At 32.9% G+C, this 23493-nt stretch overlaps 3 protein-coding genes and 1 long non-coding RNA gene across 7 annotated transcripts; all 4 read left to right on the forward strand.

Annotated features, from left to right (window-relative positions):
* Nucleotides 1–2769: 2769 nt before the first annotated feature.
* Nucleotides 2770–8973, forward strand: LOC106777181. The gene is made up of 11 exons (XM_014664725.2): nt 2770–2928; nt 3014–3105; nt 4115–4220; nt 4345–4443; nt 4539–4604; nt 4703–4819; nt 5618–5692; nt 6062–6164; nt 7577–7624; nt 8157–8278; nt 8402–8973. Exons 1-11 carry the CDS (start codon nt 2863–2865, stop codon nt 8501–8503), a joined length of 996 nt encoding a protein of 331 aa, XP_014520211.1. The 5' UTR covers nt 2770–2862; the 3' UTR covers nt 8504–8973.
* A 1235-nt stretch (nt 8974–10208) lies between these two features.
* On the forward strand, nt 10209–15974 carry LOC106756115 (coatomer subunit alpha-2). 4 transcript variants are annotated; one of them, XM_014638389.2, is made up of 4 exons: nt 10209–10519; nt 10754–10986; nt 11801–12295; nt 12660–15974. In XM_014638389.2, exons 2-4 carry the CDS (start codon nt 10779–10781, stop codon nt 15620–15622), a joined length of 3666 nt encoding a protein of 1221 aa, XP_014493875.1. In that variant the 5' UTR covers nt 10209–10519; nt 10754–10778; the 3' UTR covers nt 15623–15974. The 4 variants fall into 4 exon arrangements, with proteins under 4 accessions (XP_014493875.1, XP_014493873.1, XP_014493874.1 ...); XM_014638387.2 differs by having other exon boundaries at nt 10209–10464; XM_014638388.2 differs by lacking the exon at nt 10209–10519 and having other exon boundaries at nt 10530–10986.
* A 3540-nt stretch (nt 15975–19514) lies between these two features.
* LOC106755251 lies at nt 19515–20358 on the forward strand. The gene has a single exon (XM_014637367.2). It carries the CDS (start codon nt 19603–19605, stop codon nt 20140–20142), a length of 540 nt encoding a protein of 179 aa, XP_014492853.1. The 5' UTR covers nt 19515–19602; the 3' UTR covers nt 20143–20358.
* A 504-nt stretch (nt 20359–20862) lies between these two features.
* LOC106755260 lies at nt 20863–23368 on the forward strand. The gene is made up of 3 exons (XR_001375387.2): nt 20863–21174; nt 21318–21390; nt 23156–23368. It is a non-coding gene; the product is annotated as an uncharacterized LOC106755260 (long non-coding RNA).
* The last annotated feature ends 125 nt before the right edge of the window (nt 23369–23493 follow it).

Genomic DNA, 23493 nt, shown 5'->3' on the forward strand with positions numbered 1-23493 from the left:
ATTTTTTTAATTTGTCATAAAAACTAAATCCTACACCAATTCTCGTAAATTTTATTTCAAAATTCACTCTCTTTTACCTTCAAATTTACTCAAATAAATGACAAAAAAAAATTACCTTCAAATCCACTCAACCACTCTCCCTAATCACCTTCGATCACCCTCAAGTGAACACACCCTTAAGCTTGACTTAAAACTTTATAAAATTTGTCACCATTAATTAATTCAATGTCTCAAGTGATATCCTGACCAACCGGTCATAAGACATTTGATATTGACTGTACGCCCTGCATACAGTATATAAATTAATTTTTTATATAAAATGAATTAAATCTAAATTAATTATTAAATTTAAAAGCCGAACGAATTCCTAACTGATATTAAATCTCAGTTGCAACATGATTTCAAAAGCCCATTTTGAAGAATAAGTTGCTTATAAACATCCCTTTTGGTATTTCTTGGTAGTGGTTGTTGCAGAATTTGGTCCTCTGAGTGTATAATAATGGACCAAATGAAGGCTGAGAAATAAGCAAATCTGAGAAGTGGAAGAATGAAAATGGGAAAGTGATTATATATAATTAAGTCGGCAAAGTAAACGACAAAAAACACTTTTTTCAATATGCAGGGTTCACACTATATGATATTGCTTCAGAATCTTTGAAACACGACATTGTAGGAGATATGCAGGTTTCGGAGAACAAAAAGGTCGGCACAAGATAAGAAAGGAATATTTCCCTTTTCATTCCTCACATGGATCGCTTTTTCAACCACCTATAGTGTTGTATAGTGAAACGTCCTTCTAAACAAAAATTAAATCTTTAATTTATTATAGATGATGATTAAATGTTAGAAATTCATATCGAATAGAGATAAGATCAATTTATAATATATAAGTAAGGTGTAAATCTTATTTTATAAACTAATTTTGTAGGATTGAGTTAGACTTAAAATCCACTTCTATGGTATCAGAGCATATCCTAGCGAGTTTTAAATGGGTATTTTTTTTTTCTGTTTCTATCTGTTGTTATACCGTATTCGACCACTCAATTTTTACTATCACGCACGAGATGTCTATCCTTCGACTTGAAGGGAGTGTGTTGGAAGTCTCATATCGAATAGAGATAAAGTCAATTTATACCTCACCTTACGAGTTTGCTTTTGATACCATTTCAAAAAATCTTTTACCATTAAAAATATATATATTTATATAAATTCATGATCAACAATTCCTTTAGTCGATGTAAGACTTTGTTTGAAATCTAACATTATCAACACTAATGTAATCTGATTAAACTTTAAATAATTTTTCAAAATATCTTCTCAGATCTTAGTGGGTTCTATCTCGCAGTAGAATTTTTTTATAACAAAAAAACAAAACTTTAGCATCATGTATCAACAATTAAGTTACTGTGTTGTATGTTATTGCTTTGGTTGTGATTGAAGTAAGTATTATATTTTATTAAGACAAACTTTTTCTAATTGATGAAGGTATCAAAATCGAGAAAAATGCAATTAAATAAATTTAAATCGAAAGGATCGAAGAAATCGAAGAAAATATTAAGGAAATGATGAATGTTGAGTGCGTTGAATGTGGACTTATTGAAGAAACAAAGGTGACGTTTTTGTTCCGTCAATTTATAGACATGAATGTTAAGTAACACAAAGCCTTAGCTCTTTTAAGGCAAATATTTTAATTAAATAATATACCTTTTAATCCGATTTTATTTACAAGTTAAATTAGAGATGTTCGAATTGCAAGATAGACTTGGTATATTTTTGTAAATAAATTCAAATTTACTTTTAGATTATCCTACTGCTTTTATTTTATTTTTTGAAAAATATTTTATGTAACGTGATATTGTATTTAAAGTAGACTTTTTAGTTTAAGATTAAGTCAAATACTTCATAAAATGATAAAGTGATGCCAAAAAGTGTCTATATTTAAATGAAAAACTTGTTTTTGGTACTTTAAGCGTATAGAACAAACAGAGCTTCGAGGAAAATAAAAGTAAAAAAATACAATAATTAATTGTTTTTTGGTCTTGATTTTGTATACTTTCATGTTTGCAAGTGAGTATAATAATAACCACGCTGGCTACAATGGGCCTACGCGAAACTAACTGGGCCGAGCTTCTGACGGCGCTCCACTATTGCTTTCTAGACAATTTTTCCTGCATCTCCAAATTTTACTTCGTGCAGCCCCATGAATTAGAAAATACTATCTTTACCCCCTTAATCAAAGTAACAATCCTTATATCACTGCTCGAAAGAAGAAAAAGAGAGAAAAAAATTGAAAAATACTATGAAGGAAGAGAAAAGAGTAAAATATAGAAAAATATATTTTGATTTTTTTTTTCTGAGACATACTTCATGTATTTTTGAAACTTATCATAAAACATTTTATGTAAGAATGTTTTGGAAAACTGATCCCAAAAAATATTTTATGTATTTTTGAAAAATTTATTCTAAAATTTTTGTTATTGAATATATTTCGTGTTTTTTGAAAATTTATTTCAAAAGTATCGTTCCTGAAATCTTGTTCTAGAAATTATGTAAAATGTATAATCCAAAAGTAATTTTTATAAAAGGTAAAATGATCGTTTAATTTGAGTTGGTGCGCTAACAAATTGTGGGGTTGCAAGAAGTAAATGCCTAAGCGCCTGTTTCACATGGCCCGTATTTCCCTGATAGCACGTTTGGGCCTACGAGTTATTTTTGTATGGACAATAAAAAATTAAATTTTAAAAAGAAAATTTTGGACAGGTAGTGAGTATATGGTTGTTATTTGGATGCGTAAAACTTGAAGCGTCACTGGAGAGGTGTCTCTCTCTCCCGCCATTGAAGTAGCTATCTATCGTTCTGAGAATGAAAATACACGCATTTTGTGTCTCCGCTTTTGCTTCTACGTTTTCTCCTTTTCCTAACCCTAAGGTGCTTTTTTCAAATTCGTGTTTATGTATTTACACTATTTAGTTTAACCTCTATGTTGCTTATCGTTAAATCGTGTTATCTGTAGGGTGCACTTTTGCAAGATTGGAAACTTCGGAAGCATGCGCTGAGCTTGAGGCTCACGCCATTTCCTTGGAATTCAAGTTGCAGAAAGAGGAGGTAGCAGCTATTCGTGTTCGATGTCACTGATCAGTGGTTATTGTTCAATTAACTGTTATATCTAGTTGTGGTAAAAAAACACTGGATTGAATTGAACTTCTAAGAACTGCACTAGATTAAACTTTTAAATTTTAAGCTGTTTAGAATTTTACCTACTGAATTGTTTTATGACGGTTCATAAATGAAACAGAAACATAACATGAAACTGTTGTTGTGTTTAATTGTACAATATCAAACAATAAAGCAAGATAAACAATATCAAAACATTAAACGAAATGAATAAATTATTTCTATTTGAAAAAGTTAAAATTCGTTAACTATATATAGCAATGCAGTTCAACTTCATGATGAAATTATCTTGGTCACTACATATTTAAACCTGTTGCTACACACAGAAATGCAGTGACTGCGTGAAGAGTTTTGGAGAAAAAATATGTCATATTTGGTAACCTTAAAAGCCTTCAGTTTTTGGATTTAGTAGTAGCAAATTAGTAGCTTTGCAATATTTTGAGTTTTTTTTTTTTTTTTTTCTATTATTATTATTATTATTATCTAAAACATGTTCTTTGGTGTAATGAACTGTTTTAGGCACAATTCAATTCAATTAGTATGAAGCGTACTTGTAAGAAAAGTGTTGAGTTGAAGTTGAAAAATAATTATTTTAAAATGCAGTTCAGTTTATATTAAAAGAAATACTTCAGTTTGGTTTAAAAAACACTTCAGTTCAAATATCTCAAATAAAGTTCACCCAATTTAGAAATAGTTTAGACCAATATACTCAATTTTGTTTTTCAATCCTATAAGCTATTTTTTTCACTCTAATTTAATTATCACCCAAATCAGTGCAGTTCAAAATTTTTGTCTACCCCTAATTGTATCATGTGACGTGAAGGTTTATTTTCACTTCTAGTGTTGTATTCTAATTATATTTTATTCTAATATATTCTAGTGTGCGATTAAGCTATTAAGAGTCAGAATTGTGAAACGGCGTGTTTGGATCTAAAAACAGGAGAACTTTCATATGTGCAGCCAATCAAGAAGCTGAGGATGCTTTTAAGAAGACAGTTGAAATTGATAGGCTCATAGATACACTCAGAGAAGCTAATCCTCGCGAAGTAAGATTCATTCTAAGCAACTTTCATAGCGGAATTGTGATTCAGACTCGTTTAATATTTTTATTGATTGGTTTTAGATAACTTTTTTAATAGCACCCTTGTTGTTTTCCTTTTTCGTAAACAGCTTCAGCAACTTGTTGTTGAAAACATTCTTGCTTTCAATCCTAGCTTTTGGGTTCGACTTGCGGCAAGGACTGATACTTGCAAGTCTGAGGATGATAAAGTACACTTCTAATTTTCCAAAATCTTTATGGGGTAGTCTTTGAATAGTTCTTTCTTACATTACACTATTTTTTGGTTTTTGTTATTGCTATACAGAAAGATTATGAAGAATTGGCTGCATCGGTCATGAGTTTGGTGGATTGTGTGGTGCATAAGACTAATGTAACCCTCTCTTATGACTGAACATTGTTAAACAGTTATTTGGTTATCTTTGTAGCTTCTTATAACAGTAATTTTGTTATCATGCACATGCTTTGCAGGAGAAGATAGAGTCTTCCACGGATGTATTGAAGGGAGTACTAAAACCTGTGATTGACGAGGAAGGAGAGATTCCATGGCCTCCTAGAGATCCTCATGCTGTAACATTGATGGAAAAGGTGAACTAAAACCCGTTTCTTATCAATTTTATATTATGTCCTTGTGCCCCTCTCAATTCCATACGTGGTAAAGCAGGCAACAATACACAATTCGTGTCATGTGTTAACATTAAGCTTAATTTGTGTACTATTTGATTTTTATTTGTTGCAAGGATTTCCGACTGCCTACCTTCATTCTAAAACCCAACATTTGATATACGCATTGTGTCTTTGGTCTTTCATTCACCTTCAGGTTTTGTAAAAACTGAATTCGATTGGACTTTGGAGACCAAATGATTGATAGCAGTAATTAACTAGGTGATGTCTATGTGCATGTTTGCATAAACTTCTCCATAATCACTTCAAGGAGAAGGAAAAAAAACACTTGTTCATAAATTAAAATTAACTTATGTATAAGTTAAAATCATATTATGATATTGGAGAACTTTCACAAATTAACCTATGTTCGAGTTAATTTTAGTTTATAGAGAAACTCTTTCATTTTTTCGTGTCATTTTTTTCTTGTATAAATGCTTATAAATAAATTTATCTAAACAGACTCCATGTATTCTTCTACTCCCTTGTTAATGCAAGTTTAACTGAGATGAGCACCATAGTCATTTCAGAATTCAAAAAGTAAACAAGGTGTATGCTAAATTGTGATATTTGTTATTTGTTTATGTGTTTCTTCCCTTATAATTTCTAAAGAGGAGCTTGCATTTGGGTAAGCTATTCCATTTGCTAGTGGATTGTTTTGGTTATTTGAAAATATTTTCGGTAAATCCACTATCAATATAAATTTTAACTCCCAATCATTAGGAAATAAGTCAAAGGGAACAAGAAGGACAACTGGATGAAGGCTTCCTCGCTGAAGTTAATGCACAGCTACGACAAGTAAGTCTGTCTTTTTCTTGTACTGCTTTTTGTTTAATTTTTTCAGTCAATATTCAACAGAACCTTATACTCTTGTAACAACAAACCTTTGTCCAATCCTCACTGTCCGTGCTGTACTTATTCTTAAAACTTGCTGTGGTTACTTATATTCCACAACAATTTTTGTTTTGTGTGGATTCTTTTGGTGTATAGCTCAGATTTCTACTTAGCTTCCTGCTCCAGTAGGATACCGTTTAAGATATTTGCATAGAATTGTTATGTTTGATCAATGTGTATTTTGTATGTGATTCACACTTTCCCCCACTTTTCTCCACTGCAATATTACATATAACAAATTACTTGTTTATTTATCATGCCTATAATGAGCAGGCAAAGGAAGATGGTGATAAGCCTGGGCTCGAGGCTATGTTGCAAAAGGTGTTGCAGCTCTATGCTTCCAAAGTTCTCTCAAAACGTACTTATGCCATTAAAGGTATGTTCGTAGTTCTTGTATTTTATGTAGAAAATTTATTTCCAATTAGATGAGTATTTGCTTGAGAAATAATGACACCAATCAGTGTAAGTGCTAGTTTTGTTGTTTATTTTTATTTAATTATTTTTGTACTCTAAATTTATTAGTACATTCGCTTCACTTGACAGGATATAGAAAAGGTGGGACAAAGTAAGTTGAATTAATTAAGTTAAATGCAGGAATTTTCCTTCTACTTGCCATGGTCAAACTGTAATTAAATGCTTACTTTTTTCTTTTAACACGATCATGGTTGATTTTTAGTTCTCTTTTTTTCTCTTGTTCGTATATGATCTTTCTAGGTGCTACAATTTTTTATCCTTTTAGATCTGAATGGCCATTCTGAAAACTCTCCCCTGAATGGAGAAAGGCATGGGATAATAAGCGTATTGACTGTTAATTGTGAGGTTCTAGAGGGAACAGAAGAGGGAGATAGTGTTAGGTTGGTTCATGATGTCGAAGAGTATATTACAAATTTAACAAAAGACAAGAAGAATATAAGACAAGAGTAATACAAGTTTCCAAGTTTAAATATCTAGCGTCAACATTGCAAAATGATGGGAAAATTAATAAAAATGTTACATTTAGGATGGAAAAGGGATGTCTAAAAGGGAGAAACGCATCATGAGTTATTTGTGATCTCAAAGCATCTATCAAAATTTAAGACACTCTGTAGTATTGCTATGCATCTGATTATACTGTATGGTAGTGAATGTTGAGTTTTAATGGGACAAGGGAAAACATGAGAGTGGCAGAAATAAGAATGCATTTCCAGATAAACAAGACAGAAAAATATGCAAACTGATTGCATACAAGGTGGTATCTGTGTGACCCGATTGAGGAAAAGATGACAAAAAATTGGTTAAGGTGGGTTGGACACATACAAGAAAGGCTACTGTGACACCTGTGCGTAGATTAGATTGCATGGTTTTTAGTTCACCAGGAGGGGGAGGAGGAAGATAAAGAAATATATTGGAGGAATTTGTTCATAGAAATTTCATGGTAAATTATATCTTTGTAAAATCTGATCTCTAACAGATGCATGGCATTGTGTGATTTATATAGCTAATCTCACTTAGTGGGATAAGGCTTTTACTCGAAGAGTTTAACAATGGAAATATATGACGAGCGTTTGGTTGGATTGATTCATTTAGGAACTGGGATCGGGTTTATCGATGCATTGGGATGGCTCCCACGTAGTGAGATCTATTTTTTGTTATTGCGGCCATTGAGCTGCTATTTGATCACTATAATGTTTCTCCTGCAAAATATCAGTTTCATCTAGAAATCTCGTCGTCTTGAATTCTTGCTTGTGGGTTACCAGAAATATGGGGCTTTTATGTCTAATTTGGAAGGTTGCCGTGTTCTTTTTGCAGGGAAGGAAGTGTTAAAGGACGAGCAGTTCCTTGAAACCATAATCCAAGGTGTCTTAGTTATCCTAATCTTTTGTGTTGTTGAAAAACATTCAATTGTAAATTTCATATCAGAATTCTGTTCCTGCTTCTTGACAAAGAATGACGTCGTAATTTTCGAGTTTAGGTTTAATTTCTCTTTGTTTTCTTTCATCCTCTTTAATTAAATGTATTATGCGGTTTTTGATTTCATTTTTCAGAAGTGTCTTTTTATGGATTGTTCATTTCACTTGGTTTGATGGTAAAAAAATGGCATTTGAAATGATGAATTTTATTTTTATCATAAATATAATTTCTTATTGGATGAATAACCTTATCTTAAAACCAATACATCTTGTGAATCTGATCAAGAATCATGGAAAATAGCTTATATTAAAGGGATTTTGGCAAACCAAATTAGTAAAACTTCTATTTGAAATATTACTAATTGGCGGTTTATCTTGATTTCTGTTTATCTATTCAAGATTAATATTATCACGTCTTTTATCTCCAAATACTGATACATAGCTTGTTTCAATGATCAATCATATTTTATCCCTTGCAGCTCCTGAGCAGGAATGGAACAATATTTTGATCAATGGATTGACAATTGGTGCGGGCAATATTTCAGCAGAGGAGCTCTTCGCTGTCTTAAAGAAACGAATTGAACGCGTTTTGATTCGAACGGTGAGACAGAGCGTTGTTTTCATTCGTGCAATTATTGTTTATTTTCGTCCTCTACTTAACTGATGATGTTTCTTTGATTTGTCCTCGCTCTTTCTATTAACTGCGTGCTGCTAAAAAACAAAGGAGGGAGGCTCTTACCGACAGCGCATTCTGACAGAGTACCTGAGAGGCATTGAAAAAAGAACAGAGGAGATTGTTCAAGCGCTTCAGGGGAAACCACAATAGCATTTTCTTCGAACCTGAAAATGGCTTGGCAGTTAGAATGTCATAAACCAAAGTAATGTTCTGCATGAGGCTGGAAGTGGTTTATTATTTGTGAAGCAGATCAAGCTGATACAATGAGCTGGAGAAATATAATCACATATCTTCAATCAGTAGCAGTACTCACGGATCGGAAGATTGGCTTTCAGAATAGTATCTGTCGACTTTCATATTCAGGTAGCAAGTTAAGTAATATCTCCTGGAAGAAAATATACATATTTATTGTAATATTGGAATCTGGCAAAATTATTTTAAAAAATAAATATAATCATTTGTGGTTTAAATTTTGTTAATGTTTTATTTTTAGTTCGTTTTTGTTTCTATAACCTTAGGCACTTGCATCTGGTTATTTATTCTCAACCTGAAGATATGCACCTAGAGTGAGTTGCAATTCTTTTTTGAGACAATGAAATTTGAAACATTAATATATAACATTATTATTATTAATGGAATTTGTTCTTAAGAATTTTCAGCATGCTGTTTCTTTAAAGAATTGCAGAGGATTTAGATCAATTTCACGTGCTTGATACAACTCTGGGCAAATAATTGTAGGTTATATTGGGCTTAATATAATATACAATTTATGATTGTTGTATCAAGCTGGATGAATCTATGAGTTGGAAAAGCCATATTGAAGACTATATTTACTACGACAAATGCATATCAATTTTTGGTGCATATATATTAATGTACTCACTTTTTTTTATTGAAAACGGCACCTGAAATATATCTTGAGATGATTATAATATTTTTACTAATACATTTTTCCTAAAAACATAATTATATTTATGTTACATTTTTTAATATAAAAGAAGACTAATCAGCTAAAACTTATTTTAATTTATGACTCTTGCTTAAATAGTGAAGTATGGTGCATTGCATAAAAATTTTGGCAAGTGGCTTCTAATGAACGAAACATTCATTTCCTTCTACCTTTGTTTTCCTCAGTTGTTTGGTATGATTCCATCATCATATTAACACTTCCGCACTTCGCTTCAAATTAAAGCTAAAAAATAACTAATAGACTAATAGTTCATAATTTTCACTCATAATAAATTAATTTCTAAATCGTATATTTATGTTATTGACCGAACCATTAAATTATCACGAAATTATCATTAATATTAATTAGTTTAAAACAAAATGTTATTATTTATTATTAAATCATTGTTAATTTAAAATTTAATTTAAAAAATATAAATATAAATTGAGATAAATAGTTATATTTATTATGTATTAAGTATATAAATGTCAAATAAACACTGATTTTTATATTAAAATACCTTATGTAGATAAATTGCAATTCAACCAAACGAAATAAAAAATAACTTATAACATTGAACTCATAATCATAAATTCTATTTTAAGTCGATGTTTATTTGAATTAAAAGAAATTGTCATTGACCACCATTTACAATTGTCGTAAAATAACAAATGTTGAAATTGACGGATAAGTTTGTATTTGAATTACTCTATCTGTTTACTTTTAATATAAAAGAGTTTATATCTTTCTTAAGACATTCTAAATGACTAAAATGGATGAATTTTAGATAAAATAAAATATAATCAATTTTCAATAATTATAGAAAAATGAAAAAATATATTAATTCCCGGAAATTAATGGTTGATAAATATGTAATAAATGGTGATGATGGCAGAAATGCAATAACAATGTCCCATTTGAAACTTCAGAAGGGTACGGTACACTACTTATAGAAATTTGATTCCGATCTCTCTCTTTCTCTTACTTTCTCTGTGTCTCTCGTTATTCTTTTTCTTCGTAAATTAACAGACATACCCAAAAACCATAGCCAGATCTCATCTGAAAAGAGAAGTGAATATTCTCGTTCTCTCTCATCTCTATACATGCTTATCATCACTCTTCTGTCGGTGAACTTGATCTCTTTGTTGTAATCAGATCTGAGGTAAATTCGCTCCACTTTTCAATTCCGCGTTGCATTACGAATCCACCGAGTAATGGTAATTCCGAACAATGAGATTCGATTTTCATTCTGATTAGTCGGAATCAGTGAGAATTGGTGGGGGCAATGTTAATTGTTAATTACTATATCTTGTAATGAATTTAGTGTCCGAGGTTGGTTCCATTTGAGGCGAGAGAAACGTTTTTTGTGTGTCGGAATGGGGATTGGGGTTTCGGGTTCTTATTGAGGCATTGGAAACTGGAGTTTTTATCAATTTGATTGGATCGTGCAGAAACGGTGTTTGTGATCGAGGGAAGATGCTTACCAAGTTCGAGACCAAAAGTAATAGAGTGAAGGGACTCAGTTTCCACAGCAAGAGACCCTGGATCCTCGCGAGTCTTCACAGTGGCGTGATCCAGCTATGGGATTACCGAATGGGGACCCTTATTGACAGATTCGACGAGCATGATGGTCCGGTTAGAGGTGTTCATTTCCATAATTCTCAGCCCCTATTTGTCTCTGGAGGTACCTTATTCACAACCCTTCTTATGTTTTTGAATCTGTAATTTGCTATCTTCAATTATCCTTACACTAATTATACTCTGATCCGTTAGTTATATATCCTTTATTGTTGTTGGTCTGCTATATCTGAATGGGGGCACTTAATTACAACCTCCTTATGTTTCTCTATCTTTAATTTTACTATCTCCAATTCCCCACACACTTCTTAGCTCTGATCTGTAAGTTGTGTATCCTTTATCGTTGTTGGTCTGCGCATATTTGAAATATTAGTGGCAAAATATTAGTTTTTACGGAGACATGTAAGCTCCACTAGAATCCGGTTAAATCTTGCCGGTTTATATAGATTTGTTTGTGTAAGAAGCATCTCTCTGTCTAGATCTGCCATGCTAAACGAATAAAAGTAGAATTATGACTGATTACTCATATTTAAGTGTCTTGGAGAGGAATTTACTGCATTATATATAATGCTTCTTTTATTAGTTTATATCTCTTTGCTTGCCCCTGGTTGATGAAACAAGATTATAGCATGAACAGCAAGAATGGGGGATTTGCATATATGTTTTAGTGTAGTTGAAATGCTCTGGATCTGCAAATTAGTTTATATTATAAATCTGGCTTTTGAAAACAAAACAGTGGTGCATGACATCTTGTTCTAATGGTTGGGTTCAATGTGATCTTCGGAAAGTTTCATTTGTCACTTGGAGTGGAGAAGATTTTGATGTGTTATGTACTTTGATAAAACAAATTATTGTTCTAGTAGAATAGGGAGGGGTTTGTACTTTATACAATTTCACTATTTTTTTTTTTCTTGAGACAGGGGATGATTACAAGATTAAGGTTTGGAACTATAAGATGCATAGGTGTTTGTTCACTCTATTGGGACACCTTGATTATATCCGCACTGTGCAATTTCATCATGAAAACCCATGGATTGTGAGTGCCAGTGATGATCAGACAATTCGCATTTGGAACTGGCAGTCACGGACCTGTATATCTGTTTTAACCGGGCACAATCATTATGTTATGTGTGCTACATTCCATCCAAAAGAGGATATTGTTGTGTCAGCCTCCCTTGACCAGACTGTTCGTGTTTGGGATATTGGTTCTCTTAAAAGGAAGGCTGGGCCTCCTGCAGATGACATTCTACGATTGAGTCAGATGAACACAGATCTTTTTGGAGGTGTTGATGCGGTTGTTAAGTATGTATTGGAAGGTCATGATCGGGGTGTCAACTGGGCTGCTTTTCATCCTACACTGCCTCTCATTGTCTCCGGAGCTGATGACCGACAAGTGAAACTTTGGAGGATGAATGGTAAATCTGAAACAAAGATAATTACTTTATATTCTCCTAAATAGTAACTGCCTAGACAAGTGAAACTTTGGAGGATGAATGGTAAATCTGAAACAAAGATAATTACTTTATATTCTCCTAAATAGTAACTGCCTAGGAATGTCAAATTCTTTCTATCCCGAATTTTGTATTGATGCTATTCTGATTGTTATGAATATTAATAAAACAGTGTTTGGACGAACTATTTTTTGTATTGTTGGTACCAATACCTTTCATACAGGACAGTACTTTCATGCATTCACTTTTTAGTGCTTAGTTATCCGAACCAAGTATAGTATTTTTATTGACCTTCTCAATGTCCTTAATATTTTTCACCTGTTTTCAGACACTAAGGCATGGGAAGTGGATACTTTGAGAGGGCACATGAATAATGTTTCATGTGTTATGTTCCATGCCAAACAGGACATCATTGTGTCAAATTCCGAGGATAAGAGTATTCGAGTATGGGATGCCACAAAGCGGACTGGAATACAAACTTTCCGCAGAGAGCATGATCGGTTTTGGATTCTTGCAACACATCCTGAAATGAATTTGTTGGCAGCTGGTCATGACAGCGGCATGATAGTCTTTAAGCTGGAGAGAGAAAGACCTGCTTTTGCAGTCAGCGGCGATTCACTATTCTATACGAAAGACCGATTCTTGCGTTTCTATGAATTTTCTACACAGAGAGAGACACAAGTACTTACAATCAGACGACCTGGCTCCTCAACTCTGAATCAATGTCCAAAGACTCTTTCCTATAGTCCTTCTGAAAATGCAATTCTTCTCTGTTCAGACGTGGATGGAGGATCTTATGAGTTATATTGCATATCCAAAGATAGCACAAAGGACAGTTTTGGTAGGGGGGATATGCAAGATCCAAAGAAAGGTGTTGGAGGATCTGCAGTCTTTGTGGCTAGGAATAGATTTGCCGTCCTTGACAAAGGAAGCAACCAAGTCTCTGTAAAAAATCTGAAAAATGAGCTTGTGAAAAAGAGCGCCCTTCCAACTGCTGCAGATGCTATATTCTATGCTGGAACAGGCAACTTGCTATGTAGGTCGGAGGATAGGGTTTTTATATTTGATCTACAGCAGAGGATTGTTCTGGGTGATCTGCAGACCCCTTTTATAAAGTACGTAGTCTGGTCTAATGACATGGAAAATGTTGCTCTGCTCAGTAAACATGCAATTGTCATTGCTAGCAAGAAGCTTGTGCATCAATGCACCCTTCATGAGACTATCCGAGTAAAAAGTGGAGCCTGGGATGACAACGGCATTTTTATTTATACTACATTAAATCATATCAAATACTGCCTCCCCAATGGAGATAGTGGGATAATAAAGACACTGGATGTCCCCATCTATATCACAAAGGTTATTGGAAACACCATCTTTTGCTTGGGTCGGGATGGGAAAAACAAGGCTATAACTGTTGATGCAACAGAATACATCTTTAAGCTTTCCTTGTTGAAGAAAAAATATGACCAGGTAATGAACATGATAAGGAATTCACAGCTTTGTGGGCAGGCTGTGATTGCTTATCTACAACAGAAAGGGTTTCCTGAAGTTGCCCTCCATTTTGTTAAAGATGAGAGAATAAGATTCAATTTGGCTTTGGAGAGTGGCAACATTCAAATTGCTGTTGCATCAGCAACCGCAATTGATGAAAAAGATCACTGGTATCGATTAGGGGTAGAAGCTCTTCGGCAAGGTAACTCTGGTATAGTAGAGTATGCATACCAGAGGACCAAAAATTTTGAGAGACTGTCATTCCTTTATCTCATTACTGGTAACGTGGACAAACTGTCAAAAATGTTGAAAATTGCTGAAGTGAAGAATGATGTCATGGGCCAGTTTCACAATGCCCTATATATGGGGGACATAAGAGAGCGTGTCAAGATCTTGGAGAATGTTGGACATTTGCCTCTTGCTTACGTCACTGCATCAGTGCATGGACTACATGATGTTGCTGAAAGGCTTGCAGCTGAACTTGGCGATAATGTTCCATCTGTTCCCAAGGGAAAAGTACAATCTCTCTTGATACCACCATCACCTGTGTCGTGTGGTGGTGATTGGCCTCTTCTCAGGGTCATGCGGGGAATATTTGATGGTGGGTTTAACAATACAGAACGAGATGCAGATGATGAAGAGTATGAGGCTGCTGATGGTGATTGGGGCGAGGAACTTGACATGGTTGATGTTGATGCATTACAAAATGGAGATGTTTCTGCAATTTTGGATGAAGTAGAAGTGGCTGAAGAGGATGACGAAGAAGGGGGATGGGACCTGGAAGATTTAGAGCTCCCACCTGAAGCTGAGACACCAAAAGTTTCTGTCAGTTCACGATCTTCAGTGTTTGTGGCCCCAACACCTGGGATGGCCGTTAGTCAGATATGGATTCAGAGATCATCTCTTGCAGCTGATCATGTAGCTGCCGGCAATTTTGATACTGCGATGAGGTTACTGAACAGGCAACTCGGGATAAGGAACTTTGTCCCCTTGAAATCTATGTTCCTAGATCTGCATACAGGCAGTCATTCCTATCTGCGTGCCTTTTCATCCGCACCGGTTGTAGCAATTGCTGTTGAAAGAGGTTGGACTGAGTCATCCAGTCCAAATGTGAGAGGCCCACCAGCACTTCCTTTCAAATTGTCTCAATTAGATGAAAAACTCAAAGCTGGTTACAAGTCAACAACTGCTGGAAAATTTTCTGATGCTCTTCGCACCTTTATCAATATTCTTCATACCATTCCTTTAATTGTTGTTGAGTCAAGGAGGGAGGTTGATGATGTGAAAGAATTGATTGTCATAGTGAAAGAGTATGTCTTGGGGCTGCGGATGGAACTAAAAAGAAGGGAAATTAAGGACAGTCCAGCACGCCAGCAAGAGCTTGCCGCTTATTTCACCCACTGCAATCTTCAAGTGCCTCACTTGAGGCTAGCTTTGCTGAATGCCATGACTGTCTGCTACAAGGCAAAGAACCTTTCCACGGCAGCTAACTTTGCCAGGAGATTACTCGAGACCAATCCTACTGTTGAAAACCAAGCTAAGACAGCAAGGCAAGTGCTGGCAGCTGCAGAAAGAAATATGACTGATGCCTTACAATTGAACTATGATTTTCGGAACCCATTTGTAATTTGTGGGGCAACCTATGTGCCCATTTATCGTGGACAAAAGGATGTCTCTTGCCCCTATTGTACTTCCCGTTTTGTGCCAACCCAAGAGGGACAGCTATGTGCTGTTTGTGAGCTTTCGGTGGTAGGGGCGGATGCTTCTGGATTGCTCTGCTCTCCTTCCCAGATTCGTTGATTGCGCTGGATCAGGAGCGGTTGATGAATTTTTGTTTCAGGTCAATTTTCAACAGCAGATAAGAATCCTATTCATCAATTAATATATTTTTCTGTAGAAACTAGAAGTAGTCAAAAGTTACTGTTTGAGTGAATTTCTGTCTTTCCTTTTTTCAATGGTTTCCCTTTATGATTTTCCCCCCTCGTCTAAGTATAAGAAGAAAGGGGACAAAGTCTATTATTAATCTTTCGTGCATGTGAAGTTTTCTTGTATTATGTTGAATTAATTTTGTTAGTTTGAGTTGGAAAAAAAAGTAACATTTTGAGGCTTTAATAAACGGACTTATACAGTAATTCATGATTACTTTTTAAAATAACGACTCGTTTTGTAGTATAGACCATGTTTCCATTTTTCTGATTTTTGTAACTGCCCAATTGTCCCCAGTATATGGGTACTCCTCCTCCTGCTTAGGTTGGTGCTTGTAGCAATAACGATACCTGAATCACTCTATTCTATTACATTATAGCTTCTATATCAAAACGTTTGTTATGAATATGATAAATCCCATTAAAAGTTTACATGTCCTGAAGACTCGAATTTGTCTCAATCAACTGTTAATCCTACTTATTTAAATAATAATAATGGTTTTGGTTCAAAAATTATAAGATCGATCTATTAATTGTATAATTCAAATTAATTACTTGAATAAACAAAAAATTATGCTAACATTTAACTTTAATATAAAAACTATTGTTTCAAAACTCTTTTAATTGGAAAATACCATAAAATATACAAATAAGTCTGCATCTGAGTTTTATTGGACGATGGTCTTTGCGTGTCTATTGTTTCGCCCAAAATATCGTGTTAACATAAGAAAATGGTTTTAACTTCAAAATTACATTCGAGTGTTTTGAGACCTATTTCAAATTCTGTCAAGTCCTTAAGACTTTTGAAACTCGATGAATTTTTAACTAAATTTTGAAAATCAATTAAGAATTTGATGAATTTTGAATTCTTTTTAACTCTTAACTGGTTTTGAAATCCAGTTAAGGATTGATGACATGAAAAAAAAATGCATTAAAATCTTTATTTATTTATTTTTATTAAATGAAAGGGTAGATATTTTTTTTATGGAGATACAAGAAGGGATGAAAGTACAAAGAAAAACACTTAAAAAGTGTAAATTATGTAGTTAATATAATAATGATATTGTAATTAATATGAAATAATAAATAAATTTTATTGTTTTCTTGCCAATACTAATTTTATTAATGATATAGAAATTATTAATAAACATGATAACATAACAAAACCAATTTTATTATGACTATAAATAATGATATAGAAGTCATTAATAAACATGACAACAAAACTGGAGGATATTTATTAATTATTATAGGTGAAGATGTGAAAGTCTTTAAAAACCATGATAATATGAAAAATAATAAAAATCACTTATTATTTTATATTATTTATAATATCATTTTACATTAATCATACAATTTTATATTTTTATTATATAACGAAGACAAATGAATAAAATAAAGAAAAATAAAAATCATAATCTAATTAAAGAAAAAAAATATAAAAATTTTAATACTCAACCAATAAATAATAATAAGTAAAACAGTTTCTTTCCTTTATTTTCCTATTATAAAGCTAAATTAGAAAGATCCTTTTTAATAAAATTATTATTGACAATAGAAGTCAAATTACTGACACTTATAATGATTATTTTGTAAATTACATTATTTTTATTATTTACAGTATAAAATTAAACCAGCAAACTCTTGTACGAAACAGATTAATATCACGTATCTCACCCATATTCACGTATTACGAATAATAATAATAATAATAATAATAATAATAATAATAATATTATTATTATTATAAAATTATAATTATGATAAGACATCACATTTCCTTACACAAAAAAACTGTTTATTTTTCGTTTTAAAGATGCATTTAATTTTTTATTTTTTCAACAATTTTATTTTGTACGTTGTTCCATACCAAATTTATACATGACTATAAGAAGCATCTGTGAGTGGCGACCACAACACGTAACTCCATTTTTACACCACTCAACCACCATTTTGAACCATACTCTCATCTTCTTCCTTCAACTCTCTCTTTAAAAAACTAATTCAACAACCATTTTTCTAAAAACCATTACAGAAACAAGGACTTCAATCACAAACGAAAGACCATCATAGCAATTCAAGGTAATTCGAAATATTTAAGATCATTATTTGTAATTTCAAATTAGATAATATTATTTAATTATTATTACTATTTTTCTCACTCTTAAATAAAAAATTATTATTGTTTTTTATTATGAAATTAATCATATTTTTATTTGTTAGATATATATTTTATTTCTCTCTTAAAGTGTGTATTACTGAGAAAATTATAGTTGCACATAGTAAAATATTTCAGCATCATTTTCGTTTCTTTTGAATGATATTTTTCATCATGCATTGTTGTTATTCTAAATACGATAAATAACTATCTTGATAAAACTTCATTAAAATCTTCATATTTACTCGTTTAAAAATGATTTCAAATTAAATATTGTTTATTAGTTTCTATAAATGTAGAAAGTTAAATTACAAATATTAAAAATGAACAACATTTAAGACATAGTGACAACCACCATGTGGTTTTTGTTCTCTTATCAGTCTTAGTTAGTTAGTTTATTTTTTATTTTTTTCTTGAAAAAGTAAGATTAGTTCAATGAATTATGATTGAAAATATATATTTTGTAAACAGACATTGGCTATTGTGTTAGGAAGTAAAAAAACATTATAATTAATACGATTTTTTAACAATTTATGATTAATATGCATGAATAATGTTTATTGTAAATTAATGAAAGTTTATCTTTAACACGCAAACTTAATAACATGTTGGTTTTAAAAAATATTGAATTTTCAGTTTAAATATGTTGATTAATATTTTGTTACTATATTAATATAATAAAAAATATTTTAAAATTTTTATAAAATTTTATGCATATACATGTATTATATAAAATAAAACGTGATCGCCAACTTTTTTTGTATCACCGGAAAAATCCCTTGCCTAGTTTTTCTAACGTGAGATTGTGTAAATGTTATTTTGTTAATCTAAATTTTAATTAAAGATTAATCTATATAAAATATAAGATATAAGACTTAAATTTAATTCAATACGAGAGTAATGAAAATTAAAATCAATATAAAGATATTAGTATCAAACTTTCATTCTATAATTAAAGTATTTTATCTTTAAATAATCTATTAAAACCTATTTTATTTGAATATATGTTATAATTAAATTTATTTAAAATATCAATACTTTATATAATGATCTTAAAAGTTATATTTATAGAATAAAATTACTTATATCAGTAATATACAATTGTTATATTCAGTAAAATCGACACCTCTCATTAAACTCGCATAATAAAAGGAATATTAATGAAGCACTGTTTTATTTATAAAATTTGAGTTTGTAAAGCATCTTTGTTTTTTTTACGAACAAATCATTTTTTTATATTAGTTCTAACTTAATCTCATTTAATATTTCACTTCATTTAGATATATTTTTATCACGACAAAAAAATTTATCTAATCGTATTATTATAATTTTAAATTTGTATTTAGAAATTCCAAGAGGATTTCAACGAGTTGAATTAATTTTTCGTCGTACCACAAAATATCACTACTTTATTAATTGAGAAAAAAAAAAGGAGTGGGTAAGAAGACGTAACTAGCAAGAACCCACACGTACGAATCCCACGTGTTCGATTGGTATTGGCTTAAGCACGTAATAAAAGCTGTTGTAACGTTGTCCCTTAACGACACGTATCCGTGCATTGCAAGCAACGTATTTTATAAATACTTTATTTATTATTATATTTACTCACACCACACACCAACGCAACTAAGAAGAGAGAAAAAAACAGAAAGAGAAGAAAGAGCAAGAAGAAGAAGAAAGAATCAATTAGGGTAACCATGGAAAACCAATCCTCAGAGATGCACTTTCTTCTTCTCGAAGAGGTTCAGTTTTTGAAGGTCAACGACGATTCTCTCTTGCAGTGGGAGCTCGTCGATGTCGTCGACGCCGAAGAGGAATTCGACGAGTTCGATTCTTCCGATTCTTCCGATTCCTGTCCCAACCGTGCTCCAATTGAAGAAATTCGTCATCTTCTTCTTCGTGAGAGTTTACACGATCACGACGTTGATGGCGAATCGCAAGTCGAATCGGGTTTAGATGTTCGGCACTACGATCATCACCAACGTTACTTTCCTCATCGTGATGCTGATGATGATGAGGATGAGAATGATGATGGTGATGATGATGGCTATGGTTTGGATGATGAGCTTGTTCCGTGGACGGTGAGCAACAAGTTCGGGAGACAGAGGATGAGGAAATTGGGGAAAAGGGCATTTTCGAAAATGCACAGCTCCAAAAAATCTCCTTATCTGTTTGTGAGGCCTGGGTGTGTCCGTGGCAAGCACGGTTTGGGCCTTAAGCACGTTACTGACTCCTAATTAGGGTTATGGATTATTGATTTGGTGCTCTCTTGAATATGTTAGGCTGCTTAATTTAACTTTTAGAATCCCTGATTATCATTTGTATTTTAATATCAGGTGGATATATCTCTAGGACATGTAATGATTGATGTCTTTCTCTTTTGTGCATACCTCGCACTGATTCTCAATGTATTTACCAATGGAAAATGAAAAAAATTCTTATGCTTCTGCGTATTTTTTGTTGATTTTATGTTTGGAGTTGGAGTTTTGTTCTGATTTTGAATTGGTTGGTTTTGTGCTGAAAAATCTGTTTCTATAGGAACCGCAAAATTTGAAAGTGAACATTAGTCAGAAATGGTTTTCATTCAAACCTGTTTGATTCGTTCAAGCTTTTGGAAGTTGAGATTGAGCCATTCGTGGAAGTTTCTTCTCATTCTTTCAATGCAATCTGTGATTGGTACGTCTCTGTTATCAAGCGACACTTAACTTTTTCGTCGAGAGAAAAATATATGAAATTCTCATTTTCAATTTTGTTTCTTTTTTCTTTTATCCGAATACTTTTATTTTTTATTTTTAGTGTAGCAACTTATTTTATAATCGAATGATTAATTAGGATTTAGACACTTAAAGGAACATTAACATATTTAAATTTTAAAAGTTAATATATAAATACTGTTTCCGAATGCAATAAATTAAAATAAAGAATTTGTGTTTTAAACAAAATTTTAAATTCAAATAAGAAATTAGTTTTAAATATAATTTTTGTAATGCCTTGAAAAAATATTTTTTTTGTCGAGTACACGTGGCAGCTAGTCTTTGGGCCAAGGTTAAATGAACAAAAATAAACTTTTGTAAAAGCTTGACACTCTCATGTTCTTTCACAACACTTCCTCATAAAACACAACTCTTCTTTTTTTCTTCTTCATTGCTCCACTTTCCATCCATCCAAACTCAAATTTTCACCATTTGTTTCTTGAATTGAAGCAACCCAAGCCTTTAGGGCTTCAAGAGGAGCATTTCCACCGATTGAATCTTCGTTTCATCCAACGGGTAAGAAAACCCCTTTCTCCATTTTTCCCTAGGATTGTAAACATGCAATTTTTTGCTACAAGCAACCCATTTCATTTTCTTCCACAATCTAGCTTTTATTTGGTTCTAAAATTCATTTTCCATCATCAATTGGTGATTCATAGGTGATTCTCATACTTTGGAGTTTCAAGCAAGTGGTTTAGAGTTCCTAATTGAGCGTGGCTGTCCACACTAGAGGTAAGGGGAGCTAGTTCTACTTTTCATTTTAGTTGTATGATGTGAATGCATGATAATTTTGAAGTGGTATGTTGTTGAAGACATGAAATTGGTTCTATTGACTTGAAATGCATGTATGGAAGTGGGTGTGTTATGTGAATTTGGTGATTGATGGCTATGAACTGTTTGGAATGATTTTGAATGATGAATTATTTATGTTGGAACTATTTTGGTGTGAAAAATCTGTTGTGGTATTGTTAGGAAGAAAAATCAAGTGTCTTAGGGTCAATTTTAGGTCATTTAGAGGAAGTGAGGTAGTGATTTTGAGCAAATGAGGTCTGTCACGTTTTTGGACTGTTGAGGTAGCTTAGGCAAGTTAATTATAACTTGTTAGAACTATAAAATTGGTTAAAATGAGGTTCTAAATGGTAAAAGTGGAGTTGAGTCCTTAGGTTGAGGAAAACTAGTGTTTTGAGTGAGTTTAGAGGAAGTGGGAGGGTGTTTTTGAGTAATTGAGGTCTAGGGTATAAGTGGGCAGTGGGGACAGTTTGATTAAGTCAATTATGACTTGTTAGAAGTTTTAAAAGTGGTAAAAACATTGCTTAACTGGTAGAATTAGAATTGGGCACATGTGTTGATGAAATTGAGTAATTTGAATGTAGATTGATGTGAAATCACTAGAGAATTGGTTTAGGAAGTGTTAAAGTTGATTAGGCAAGTTAGATTCATCATATAGATCAAGTTAGGAGTGCTAGAAATCCACCAAAGGCCTAAAATGAAACTTAAGGGTGTGAGTTTGAAAATTCTGCAGAAAAATCTGCAGAATTCACGCCCGGGTGCCCCTGAAGGGCGTTGGGGCGCCATTTTCTGCGGTCGTGTTTGTTTTTGATAGTTTGTGGGGTTTCGGACGTCCGTTTTGGACGTTCTTTAGGTCGCTCTGGGGGTTTTTGACCCTTCCGGAGCCATTGGTGAGGGTCTCAAGGCTGTTTGAATTACTTAAGTATTGATAATTAAAAGTCCTAAAGAAATTTGTGTTAATAAGTGTTGGTTTTGTGAAAGTATGTAATGTATGAGTTGTTTTTATGACATGGTTGATGTTGTATGATGGTGTATGGGTTTGGTATGAGACAATATAGTAAGAATGCACTTGAATGACTATGAAATTTTACGTTTGATGAATCAAAGTGGTTTATGAGGTACATTATTGATTCAAGAGGAATATCATATGATTTAAAGTGGTCGAATGGAATACGAAATTAAGATCTCTCGGTGAGATCAATTAGTGTATTGAATGTATGTAAGAGGCTTCCACTGTGGGGGGTTATCCCTAACACTCTAACGATCTTTCATTCTCACTTAGAGAGGATTGACGCGTGTGGTGAGAGTAGTGGGAGGTCCTAGGGTAGGCGCTGTCACTGAAGGTCTATTCCGCGGTAACGGACCAGCCTTGTGTGTGGTCGGGTGAAACCCCTCGGCAATGGCTTTGCAAAGCAGTAGAGGCCACCACAAGTGCACAACCCGCCCCAACTCTATATACATTCTTAGTCCGGACAAGTCTAGAGGTCTTTATATGATAGGATGATTATTTTGATGTGTTTTATGAAATTAATGTCCATGTTTCCGAGGATTCACAAGTTTATGTGGGGGTGAAGGTTATCAGAATTATTAGATTAAATTTGATTAAATTGTATGTTTATTTGAGACCTAGCTTACCCTTGCATTGTATGTGTTGCATGTGTTTGCCTTCCCCCTTGCGATGATCATCCAATCCTTTGGATGTGAGCAGTAGATGATGAGGTACCCTTGGAGCAGGCGTGGGAGACTGAGGAAGATCTAGCCCCTAGTACTTAGGACGTTTATTAGTTCTTATTTCAATAGTTTGTTAATTTTTGGAAACACTCTCTAGGCATCCTTCGATTTTTAGTTTATTATGTATTTTGGAGAACTTTGGGGAACTTGTACTCAAGTCTTATTTCGTTTTAATTTCCACTAAATTTCGGATGACTATATAAATATTTAAATATTATCATCTTTATCTCTTAACTGCTTTCACATATTGTAATAGCTGAATCCTATTATATTATATGTGAATATGATATTTGGGATGTCACAATTTTATTTCTT

The sequence above is a fragment of the Vigna radiata genome, chromosome 2 (genome assembly GCF_000741045.1).
Source record: "Vigna radiata var. radiata cultivar VC1973A chromosome 2, Vradiata_ver6, whole genome shotgun sequence".
NCBI classification, from domain to species: domain Eukaryota; kingdom Viridiplantae; phylum Streptophyta; class Magnoliopsida; order Fabales; family Fabaceae; genus Vigna; species Vigna radiata.

What these genes read in the sequence shown, in the direction of transcription:
- LOC106777181 (XM_014664725.2), top strand. Translation starts at nt 2,863, where the DNA reads ATGAAAATACACGCATTTTGTGTCTCCGCTTTTGCTTCTACGTTTTCT. An exon ending in CTCCTTTTCCTAACCCTAAG is followed by an intron (nt 2,929 to 3,013) that starts GTGCTTTTTTCA and finishes TGTTATCTGTAG; the next exon opens with GGTGCACTTTTGCAAGATTG. An exon ending in ACGTACTTATGCCATTAAAG is followed by an intron (nt 6,165 to 7,576) that starts GTATGTTCGTAG and finishes TTCTTTTTGCAG; the next exon opens with GGAAGGAAGTGTTAAAGGAC.
- LOC106756115 (XM_014638389.2), top strand. Translation starts at nt 10,779, where the DNA reads ATGCTTACCAAGTTCGAGACCAAAAGTAATAGAGTGAAGGGACTCAGT. An exon ending in GCCCCTATTTGTCTCTGGAG is followed by an intron (nt 10,987 to 11,800) that starts GTACCTTATTCA and finishes TTCTTGAGACAG; the next exon opens with GGGATGATTACAAGATTAAG. An exon ending in GAAACTTTGGAGGATGAATG is followed by an intron (nt 12,296 to 12,659) that starts GTAAATCTGAAA and finishes ACCTGTTTTCAG; the next exon opens with ACACTAAGGCATGGGAAGTG.
- LOC106755251 (XM_014637367.2), top strand. Translation starts at nt 19,603, where the DNA reads ATGGAAAACCAATCCTCAGAGATGCACTTTCTTCTTCTCGAAGAGGTT.